Source organism: Nymphaea colorata, chromosome 9 (genome assembly GCF_008831285.2).
Source record: "Nymphaea colorata isolate Beijing-Zhang1983 chromosome 9, ASM883128v2, whole genome shotgun sequence".
In the NCBI taxonomy this organism is placed as follows: Eukaryota; Viridiplantae; Streptophyta; class Magnoliopsida; order Nymphaeales; family Nymphaeaceae; genus Nymphaea; species Nymphaea colorata.
The window spans coordinates 12047691-12059410 of NC_045146.1; the positions used below are offsets into that span (position 1 = coordinate 12047691).

The window sequence follows — 11720 nt, forward strand, 5'->3', positions numbered from 1 at the left end:
TCATAATGAAACGATTCGGGGTCCTTCTATGTTTAGAATAACGCAAATAAAAGTCAGTCGACGAATATCATTAATACGACTATCGAAGCAATTTATACCCTCGATGCTGCACGCACGCAAATCAGTTGGGCTGGATTGGTGCTGTTGATCCATATAATATTTTTTCGACAAAAAAAATCGATGCACCCTAACGGCAGATACATGCGAGAACTTTAGGGTGACCAACTAGAATTTTTGAGATTTTTTAAAACTGGTTACCCTTATTTTTCCAAAAGTTTTAAAAGGCTGAACTAAAATTTTTAAAAACTTTGACCTTTAAAATTTAAATTTGAAAAATTTTAGTGGGGTATAAGAGGAGTTCCACCCAGAGTGTCACTGTTACCTCTTTGCAATCAAGAGGAGCCGCGGTCATAAGAATTGAACTGATTATTGGGACCAGTACTCCTCCAGGTAATCAACACCAAAAAAACTATTTGGAAATGGTAACAATATATTACTGTTTCATGCATCTGCCTTTAGATATATATATTGGATAGTAACAGAATGTTCCTATTTCCAAACAGTCTCTAATGGAACAAATGATCAAGTGTGTACCTTGCACTTGATTCTGGAAATCATCCACTTCGGACCCTAAAATGTTTATGTTTCTGAACTTAATCCTTGTTGATGAATCTCTTTTTATGCATGTATATAAACTACTATAAAAGAAAAAATAGGAAATATGATTACAAAAAACTAATCAGCCCATTAATTAACTAAAGTGAACTCGGCCTCCAAAGCAGATCAAATGCACGGCAAAATGTTGTAACCGGAAAGTGTTCAGCTGTGCCTTACTGAAAATATAGAAGGCTTAATATTGAAGAAAAGGGCACAATCTAGCTAAGATCCAAAGAAAATGACCTGCTAAGTCAGCTGGGTGTGTGCGCGCCTCAGCTTTACATACCACTACCACATACTCTAGAAAAGGACCCATAAGGTTGCAAACGGGTGGAACAAGAGAAAAGTAAATACGTTAAAGGCCGGTAGGAGTGGGACAAATTCTAGCTGAATAACATGTTTATGATGAGAGCAGAACATGTAAAAAGAAGATGCCTATGCTATATTAGCAAAATATAGCAAAACAAACTTAAGAATATCAAATAAAAAAAGTGATTGGTCATGGACATAAAGACCAAATGAGAATCCAGAAGCGGATATACATACCAAATGAGATCTAGTAGTTTATAAAACAATTTGTAATCAACTGTTTTCTAGAGGAAGTTATACAAAACGGTATTGAACTCTTGGTTGTACAACAAAAGGATGTTTAGGTTTGTATTTCTTCATTTAATAGTCTCTACTGATTTGTATATATAAATCAGGCGGCCAAAAGAAGGGAATTGAAACCTAACTGTGTTTTTGTTAATTTTGCACAAAAGCAAAAAATAAATAGATATAAACAGGGTACATGAGTTCATTTTCGGCCAGGGTTAATGGATATAAACAGCTTTTTTCACCAACTTCCTGCTCTTAAATGATCTTGATATATGCAACGCATACAGATGCTAATATGCCTCTTTATATAGGAGGCATGAAGAACGACGCCCTGTGGGCATCGTCCGCCACATGCCTCCTTCAAAGACACATAACTACGGGAGCACAATTAGATCAAGATTTTGAGAAATTTGAGCATTCTGTGCCTCCTTACAGAATCTATCCTATCCCTTGAGGACGGAAGAAATGCAAAGGATGAATCTCGACAGATCGCAAAGGATGCTAAATGAAGGCTCAAGAAGAGAAAGACATGCTTCTATATTATATAGTGGACTTACTGATCGATCATCTCCTCTTTTTTAGGAGGGATTACAATATTTTGATGATGGTCATTAAAAAATTTGCCAGCATGAGCTGTAGAGATGTTTTCACCAGATTTGTTTGCGTCAACCTTATCTATAATAAGAAGATGAGTTGTAAAGAGGATGATAGAAACAAAATCAAAGGCAAATAAGGAGCAGGTTGGGATTCTCTTGGCATTAATTTTAGTTTCCCCATTTGTTTGCTTGCAAAATCTTTTGCTGTAATTTGTTGTTGACTTCTGTAAATCCTACCTATCATGTACATGCTTCATTTTCGGTGGCCGGTGGGTCATAAAAAATGCACATAAAATATTTCTTGGGGCTCTTGGTGGATGAGAGAGACCAATATAGTTTCGGGTATCGAGTGGTTAATTCTTTATCTCCAACTTCACCAAATTGATTTGCCTTTTTTTTTTTTTTTTTTTGTTGAGAGTATCTATCACCATCCTTTCATACATGTTTCTTAGGCAACGTTACCGACTGAGTATTGACCTTATTAGCAATAGATTGAGCTAAACGGATTGCATCTCACACTATGGGGTTCTGAAGAATCTCATTTTGCTTCGAAAAGAATCAAAAGAAATTTGTTGCAAGTCTTTAGCAAAATCGTCAGCAATTTACTGTGTGGAAGGCACAAATTGAGTTGTAAGCAGCTCTCACACCATTTTGTCACGAAAAAAAAAGATAGTCTAACTCCACATAGAATGAAAAATGACTTGATAGAGACCCGCAAGGCTGACATGCTTTGACGATATATAATTGGTGTCCGTCATAAATAAAATGCCATGTAGCCTGTGGAAGACTATGGTGCCTCATGACACACTGCCCATTGAAGTCGGGAAAGGCATGTAGTTCGTGAGCCTATTGCAGTAAGAGATTGCAACCATCAGAAATAGTGCCATAGTTAATTAGTTGTCTCAAATAATGCATTTAGCAAGCTGAAAATGACTATCCTTGGGCATTTGCATATATTGCCCGACATAATGCACACTAAAAGGGAGATGTCCGGTCATGGGAGGGTTAAATATTTTAGACTGCCAACCAAACTTTGACACAATGTGGGATCTGAAAAAAGTGGATCATCAAGAGGGGCTCCATAATTTTGAATCAGGGGGTGATAACAAGTCTGCATGCAATTATATCTTTGCCCGTTCTGGCAACCTGTAAGCATATCTTCTCTTCTTCAGAAACAAACTGGATGAAGTTTTGACCACTCCGACACCAAGAGTTCTTTGACAAGCTCTTGAACAAAAGATGAATTGCTTCCAGCAGCAAAATATAATGCTCTCTGCATCTTGGCAAACAAATGAAAAATGAATCTTAGGCACTTCAATGAAGTCCCTTGGACGGCCAAAATATACGAAATCAATCATCCTAATCTCGAGGAGCAAAACGAAGCTCATATAATGAACGGTGAATCTGAAAATATGTGTCCATTTGGTCGGACAACTAAAGTCTCGTGGTTGTTCTATGAAAATTGTTTAATCTATGTTGCCAGAGAGAACCACATTTTTTACATCAAGCTGCTTGATATCCCTACCAAATTGGTCAATGCAATGGTTAAAACAATTCCAAGGGTGTTTGACTTGATCAATGGTGATAAGGCTTCCATAAAAGCAACACCTAAAATTCGAGTGAAACCTCTGGTGACAAGCCTCACCTTTAACCTTTCAAGAGCACCATCGCTTTAAAACATTGTTTTAAAAGCACATTGCAATCACTATAACTTTTCCAAAATTCCCTAGACCGGTATTTTTTAATAGGAAGATATATTCCTATTAGCAAGTAGCTGTCCCAATGTCCACTGTCTATTACATGCACAAAATACAAAAAAATTCACCAAACAGAAGTGATACTAAAGGCACATGTGTACATAATACGTAAGAGACAACATATTTCATTCATGGCTGCTGCTGGTCACATGATATAGCTACGCGTAATAGGAAGTGTAACTAAGTTGGTACATCTCAAATATCACAGATGGAGATGGAAGAAAAGGTACAAGTTAGGAACATCGTTTGGTAGAAAGCTTAGAGGACATGTCTCTCGGAAAGTACTTTAAAATTTGGTCGATAGATTCCAACAAATGTTTGGTGATATAATTTCTTGACACCCCGTTGACAAGGCAAAAAGTAAAAGGAAATCAAGACGCAGCCGTCTAATAGATATATATTTGATATCAGATTCTGAAAGAATATGGACGCGACAATTGCTCTTAATTCCCTTAGATTCTGGCAGAAGATCAGCACCAACTCGGAATTCCCAGTTGGAAATTGGAATTCATTTTCCTTTTTTGGTCAGAAAGTACAAAATAGATCTAATTGATCAATCTCTCATCACAAACATGTCTTCTGCTAGAAAAAGGACAACCAACTTTCCGTTGATTTCTGAGGGTGGGTTTCGCCGTTTTATAGGATGACAAGCACGCTAGCGTCAGAAGTAAGCAAGTCAAGTCTGCCGATATTTAATCACTAGCGAACTCTATCAGTTTACTTGGATGAAAAAATTGGGTTGAAAAACTAACGGCGCAAGAATATTTGAATATTTTGTACAGATGAAAAAACCATCTACTCGTCAAAATCAAGCGACCAAGAACATATTTTGAAGTCGGCATGGCACATTATAATCACGGCTTTACACTAGAATTTTGAAAGAAAACCCAGAAAGTTCAATTTTTAAAAGGCACCCTCAATAAGAAATCAATAACAAGTTCCATCAATTTTTGGATTGTAGGGGGAATTTGGTAGGATAAGGTAGCCGGGGAAAAGTTGTCCAGACGTCTTCCTGTTCATGCTCATTGACTGTACGCCTTACGCTTTAACTTATGAAGCTTGTGAAAATCAATAACGCCATTTTGGGGCCTAAACCTCTACACCTTTTCTATCCCATGGATGGGCAGAAAGATGAAAACCTGCTTTTCTCAAACATTCCAGCCCGCCCTTCTGCTGGATCAGCAGCTTAATCTTCAAGTCTGTTAAGAACATAGGCCAAGGGAGTTGGCTGCAGATTTTGTTTCACTATTTTAGTAAGCTCCTCATGCACATATTTTTTTCCCACTCTTTGCCTCATTTTCCTTGTCCATTTTTTTTTTCGGTGAGCCAAATGATCTGCTGGACTCATACGTGAGTGTGTTTAGCACAACAGGCCCCAAAATCCTGCCCATCATCATATCTACTTTCGTTTAACAAAGTATTCACTGCATAAATTCGTACAGGCAAACTTACCATTCCAAGACTAAATTTGTGCTTATATGATCTCACGAACGATAAATCAGAGTCACGACTTCCAGCTATAGCACAAACTAAATTCAAGTCTCGAAAGTTGATTAGATAAGTTCAAACAAGCTATGTTTTTCATCAAATGACTTGGGCTCGTCTGACACGAAGCGAGGCAAGTTTGAACTACACCAATACACAAATAAGGTGAGGCGTAAACATGCCTTTTCAGTTCGTTTGGCATGAACAACCAAAATGGCGCTGTGTGTGTGTGTGTGAGAGAGAGAGAGAGAGGGAGAGAGAGAGAACTGAATTCAAAATAGTAACAGACAATAAAACATCATTCACTTTATTTCTTACATCAAGATAATCGGGCTACCACCTCGCTGATTATATGAGAAGAACAACCAAGTGCCCTCTCATACCTTAACAGTGAACCAGGCAATCATATATGGAGCTATACAGCATATGAGAAATCACGTCTGTCTAACATGCCCAAGTGGAAATCTAACTTGCACGCTCACGCTCAAAAGGCTTAAGAAAAAGTGGGGGGGGAAATACCAACCTTTTCACATGACATAATACTATAGAACAGATTGACATTTCATGCCCAACTATACACGCCTGACTACTCTACAGAATTGTAGGGTGCAGAATATATGAACCAAAAGATGAACCATTGTTGAAGCTGCCTGATGGATGATTTCCAGACACTCCATAGCAATGATCATATAAAGTTGAGGGACGAGCAGTGATTGCTGGCATGTTAGATGCTTTTGTATTGCTAGATGACACTGGCACTTTATGATCAACCGTTACAGATGTGCGGTTGGAACACATTGAGTCGGGTGAATTAGAGTGATCAGATTCTGGCTCATTGATACTAGTTATATCATGTATACTAGGTCGACGTTTGTCCTTGGTTCCAGAATTGAGGCGGATGAAATATTTCTGTGCATGGCTAGCAACTTGGGTTGGGGTCCTTGTCACAACGAAATTTCTTGAAATGCTTCTCCAGTCACCCTTCCCATACTTCTTGAGGCCCATAAGAAATAACCTGCATTGCAAAGTTCTACTTTTCAGGTGTATTTCGAGTGAAAAATTATCAAAGATAAGAAACAATGAAGACACAAAACTGAGCTACGTGACATTTTCACTTTCAAAAACACACTCTAGAAAATGCATTCGACTCATAACTATGACCCTGGTATAAATCTTGCCATTGTCCAAGACCATTACTGTAAATATCATGCCATATTATTTGATACATTACAGTATGTACTATAACCATAACCGATGTACTTCTCTTGAAACCATTTTAAGAGATGCATAGGTCTTATATCAAGTGTATCTCATCATACATCCCAAAATCATAGATGTAGTATAAGGGTGCATCTTAAGATACACCTCTGATGGAAGTCAACAAGTGCCAAGACTTTCTTTTAAAACGGAGAAAAGTTGAAAGCATATAAAGCCAAATACTTAAAAACTGCTGTTAAAAGTAACCTTCCTCCCTCGATGAGAAATAATACAATTAGGGGTCAATTTACGTCTAAAAGACAAGATTGTTATGGGCTATCCTTCAAGGACCAAGATTATATAGAAAGTGAAGCCTCCTTGTGACAGTTGAGCTGTTCATGGAGCAAAGTTTAATTATTTAAACTTCTTTTCATTTTTTTCTTTTGTCTAAGTATAATGAATTAATTTAAGTTGTTAAGTTATAATTTTAATTATTTATAATGAAATACATGTTATTTATAAAACACTTGGCTCGAGATGGTCTGGAAAAGGATAATCATAAGGGAAACTGGAAAGTTTGCAGAGCTTCCTTACATATAAGATATGTAACAAAACTTTTATTTGAACAAGGTCAGTCCACTTTGATGGAGCCTCCCAAGATCTGTTTTACTGCCTATACCATAAAAAAGTGACTAATTGTTCTACTTTTACAATATTCAAAAATGCTCTTAATGAACTACAGTTGTTTTCCCAGGCTCAAACAAAAGGTTCCATGATGACATGGTTCTCCTCATATGCTCAAACCATAGCCACAAATATCATTACTAGGTTTTAAACAGCAAGGTTTTTCTCAGGTATCTTTTCGCAAAGCTGAAAATCTCTGGAAAATCTCATAAGAAACTCAGCAATTTTTTAGAAAAGAAAATTCCTAAAAATTAGAAAAAGGTAAATAAATGCAAAACTAACAACAAGACATAAAAACTAACTTGATAAAATGATAAAATTGATGTTTTAGAATATGAAGACAAATAATTTAAGTTTTAAACTTTAAGGCGAAAACAATGTAACATAATGAGAAAAAAAAACACTAAAAAAATGCAAGAAAAAAACATGAAACATTCATTTTGGAGTTTTTTCAAAGAAAAGGAGGGAAAAGACAGGCTTTTCCTGTTTTCATTGTTTTTAACGTTCTTATCAGATCTTTTTTTGAAAAAGATGGATTTTCTGCGCTTATGGCTCAAACCTACAGTTGAAGACTAAGGGCAATAAAAGATGCAAACCACCCAAAAGAAGCGGAAAAATAAATAAAATATTAAAATCGTAATACTTCTATAAAAAAGAAGAGGAACTTCAATTAGCCAGATGTGAAATGCATCAAAAGCTGTTATGAACTTATGATATAAGACAACCATGGATCAAGAGACAGTGACAACTTTTCACTTTTGGACCGTGAAACTTGACTGAAAGTCTGAAACACAAAGATGACCTTCAAAGAAGACAAATCCATGTATCTATGTGACAGGGACCTCAGTCAAGCAATTTGCTGGAGAAATGGGGCCAAACAAATGTTCTGATACTAGGAAAGGTCAGAGCCAACAAATTCAGCAATATGTACGCCGAATGTGATGTATCTTTATAATCAAATAAGCATAAATGTTAACAGATTGTAGACAAACATAAAGAGTGAAGGGAAACTGCACCAAGCCCTAGAATACAGCCAAACAGCCCTGATACTCTTGACATGGTTCCATGCAAACTACATTGACTCCCATCCATATTTCATAAATTCGTGGGTCAGAACTTGATATTCTATATAATCATCAGAGCCATAGTCAATTTATTTATTTTTTTTAAAAAAGCAACATCATATATGGTATCAAACAGAAGGACCTTAACCAGAAACATGAAGAAGATGCACAAAAAGCCAAAAAGAGCTAACATACGGAACAAAAGGGGGACTTTTTCAAGATAAAGCAAGGAGACTAGTATCGTAATGTAACTGTAGAAACCATAGGTGCATATTCATGTTCCGATGCATATTACAACGTTCAAATATCTCACTCTCTTTTACACCATCACATATCCACACGAGCCTACGATATCCTTATCTTCACAGTTCTCGCACAAGTGATCTACTCAAGCTACCCAATCGTGCATCCGACATGAGCAGCCACTCATCCCAACTTCAACTTTGAAGAAGTCATACAAATTAATAAGCCTGCAGCCCAGAGACTCCCCAAGCTCGTAACTTGATCTACAGGACCATGAGCAATTAAAACTAAGTTGGCGATCTATGATGCCGCTGTAAACTATGCAGCAACAAACAGAAGAAGACAAACTACCCAACTTAAGTCTACATAGCTTAGAGCACCACTTAAGGAAGCAAAGCCGCCTCGATTCATCTGGCGCACTTGAATTATCATATTTCCCCGATTCTCCTTCCATTTCCTCCTTGTTATGAAATTAAGATTCGTCTACTGCAACAAGCCCACTTGGTCTATAGAAATTCCATTCCACCACAATAGATTAGATTAGGGTCATCCGAGTGTTCACAAACCTGCGCTTCGAAATTCATCTATTACTATTCCTTTACCACCCAATTCCATAACCTTTAAATTCAAGGTATAGAACTAGACATGATGCAAAAGGAAAAGAGAACTTTTCCTATTCGTGAAGAATCCGAAAAGAATTTTCCAAAAAAGGAACGAGGAAAGATGAATGAAACAGGAAAAAGCACGAAGGGAGAAGAAACCTAACCTGTGTTCTTCCTCCGTCCAAGGAACCCCTTTCTTCCTCTCCTGATCGAACCCCCTTCCCACAACCGCCTTGCCGAACGCTCCTGACGGCTGCCGGAACACCTGGAACTCCGTCGTCAGCTCCTCCGCCACCTCATCCGCCCACTCCCGAACGTAGAGCGGGATCGGCACGGCGCCTGAGTCAATGGAGTTCACGTCCTGGACAAGCGACTCGTAGTGCCGCTTGACGTCGGCGGCGGTCTTGCCAGGGACCCTAGACGCGATCCTCTCCCACCGATCGGGCGTCTCGGGGCCGTAAACCGCCAGTGCGTCCTCGAAGAGCTTGTTCTGATGGTGCGTCCACTCCGGAAGGCAGGCGGCTGAGGAAGAGGGATATCCCCACCCCATCCCCCCTTCCCCCTAGGGCAAGCAAATTCAGAGAGACGGGGAGACAAGCGGAGAGGAGGAGATGCAGAGGAAGACGACAACGAAGAAAATGGCGAACGATCCAAGCGAAGCGATGCGTCAATCGCGAGAATCTTTCTCTGGCGGCCATTTATGTAGTCTGAGGACCTTATCGTAATATCGGGTCTGACCTAAGGGACTCAAGGTAAATGCGCATGCCCAATTATGACTCCGTGCGCCCACGGTCGTGGATCCGAGCCCCCACCCTCTCCTGCGGTGAGAACGGGTTGGGTCTCTTTTCTGGGTTTTACAATTCGTTCCACATAATATGGACCCGAGTCCGATTCTGGATATTAAAACATTTAAGAAATAGAAAATGATCAACATTACTTTAAGATAGTTGTAGGCCAAATTGTTCTGATTTTGCAGAGATGAAGCTATATATGGCTCATTGCAGCTGGTTTTATAGCTCTTTTTTAAATAAAAAAAATCGGGTGATTCAGTTTTCATATTGGATAGTAGAATGAGATACTTAGAACCTTCAAGTGAGCAGCTACCAACCATTAACGTTATAAGAAAATTTGCTAAACAAATTTTAATCTCCTCCCGGAAAGTGGAGCGTCACGTTGAAGTTGGCGCATTTTACTTGTTCTCGGAAAGTTGGTGCCGGTAAATGACATGAGCAGCTCGTTGTTTAGTTAATAAAGTCCATTTGTGTTCATTTTAAGACTTTTCCCCCAAGCTTATCAGCTGCTCATCGTGAGATTGAGTGAAGCATGAATAAGGATCAGCTTGATACAGATTCCTTGATATGCGCATCCTACTTATATATCCAACAGCAGTATATTATATTTTCTTACTTGCATTAGGTACATTAGTATACGTGTATATTATGCATATGTTATACGATTTACTTATGAGTAGGTTTGTCAGATGTGACTAATCAGCTCAAACAATGCTGACTTTGTTTGTTGGGCTTGTTTACCAGCTTTAATTTTCTACTTTTACGAAAAAAAAAAGGTTTAAATTTTTGAACAGCAGGCGTTTGCCATCTCATAAACTATTGGTTTTGCATTTGCTTAAAAGCATATCCAAGCATGAAGAATTTTTAAGTTGGCATACTTTCCATCGGGGCAGTTGAGTTAACAGGGCAACGTGCAATAGGAAGATAGAAGGCATTCCGTGCTTTCTGATCTTGATTTGCAAAGAAGATTCAAGATTAAGAATCACTTGTACCTGAAAAAGAGATTAAGATGAGCCTTTTCATTATTATGAATCATGATTATGTATTCATTTGGTTTATTTAGGGACCGTTTGGTAACAATAACACACAGATACTTTACCGTGAATTTGCTTCAAAAAGTGAGGTATCTTTATGAAACAATGCACTATAGCATTTCATGAATTTCCCTTATTTTTGAGGCAGGTTCATGTGACAGTTACAATGTGTTACAGTTGTGAAACAACCCCTCAATCTGCACAACTTTTTTTTTTTTTTTACAAAAACTGCATGCAATAACGTGCAAAAAAAAAGGGGGGACTTACTTGCGAAACTAGACATAATTGAGATCATCCAGGTCTGTATAGGCCATAAAAGAAGAACTTTCTAGGGAAAACTGTGAAAACAAAAACCATATTAGCTGCTTAACCATATTAAATGAGCTGCATATTCCCATCCTATATCATAGTTTGAGTCCTTTCAGACCTTCAGAGCTATTCCCTTCTCGATGCACCATTGGGATTGTCACTTTCTCAAGAAATTGAACCTTATATTGCATCAAGAATGTTTAAAAACATGCTACCATGCGTATAGTAGATATCCTTGGGTCGAATGTATTCAACAACGAGAAATTCAAAATCGAACCCTTTCTGATAACGATTGATAATTAGTGTGTGTATGGTGTACACTGTCCCCCTTCAATTATTCAAGAAGATACGAAGTTCAAATCAACTAAATTAGTTTTCAGTATAGTTGCGTACAAAAATCAATATTATATCTCAATGGTATCTTAAAATTTCAATCTAATCCCAGACATGCATGTAGAATCCGATTAGGGAAGACTTGATAATGCTCAAAACAAACACAAATCCAAACGGTTTGCATCCTTCATCTAAGGCAGATCACCATACACTGGCATGCATTAATAGTAACCATGGGTATTAACCCTTAAAAAGTCAGCAGTTTGAATCCAATGTTGTTGATATCAGTATCAGAATTGTACAGAGAATCAGGCCGTAGCGGCTGCATCGTTCTCATGTAAGCCAAACAACCATACAAGAACAGCAAGATT

The 11720-nt window shown here is 38.0% G+C and overlaps 1 protein-coding gene across 1 annotated transcript; it reads right to left on the minus strand.

The window, feature by feature from the left end:
- Nucleotides 1-5355: 5355 nt before the first annotated feature.
- On the minus strand, nucleotides 5356-9549 carry LOC116260227 (transcription factor DIVARICATA-like). The gene is made up of 2 exons (XM_031638392.1): nucleotides 9047-9549; nucleotides 5356-6107 (listed from the first exon to the last, which is right to left on the minus strand). Exons 1-2 carry the CDS (start codon nucleotides 9430-9432, stop codon nucleotides 5684-5686), a joined length of 810 nt encoding a protein of 269 aa, XP_031494252.1. The 5' UTR covers nucleotides 9433-9549; the 3' UTR covers nucleotides 5356-5683.
- Between the last annotated feature and the right edge of the window lie 2171 nt (nucleotides 9550-11720).

Coding starts and splice junctions, on each gene's coding strand:
- LOC116260227 (XM_031638392.1), bottom strand. CDS start 9,432: ATGGGGTGGGGATATCCCTCTTCCTCAGCCGCCTGCCTTCCGGAGTGG. Junction 6,108..9,046: donor TGGACGGAGGAAGAACACAG/GTTAGGTTTCTT, acceptor TTTGCAATGCAG/GTTATTTCTTATGGGCCTCA.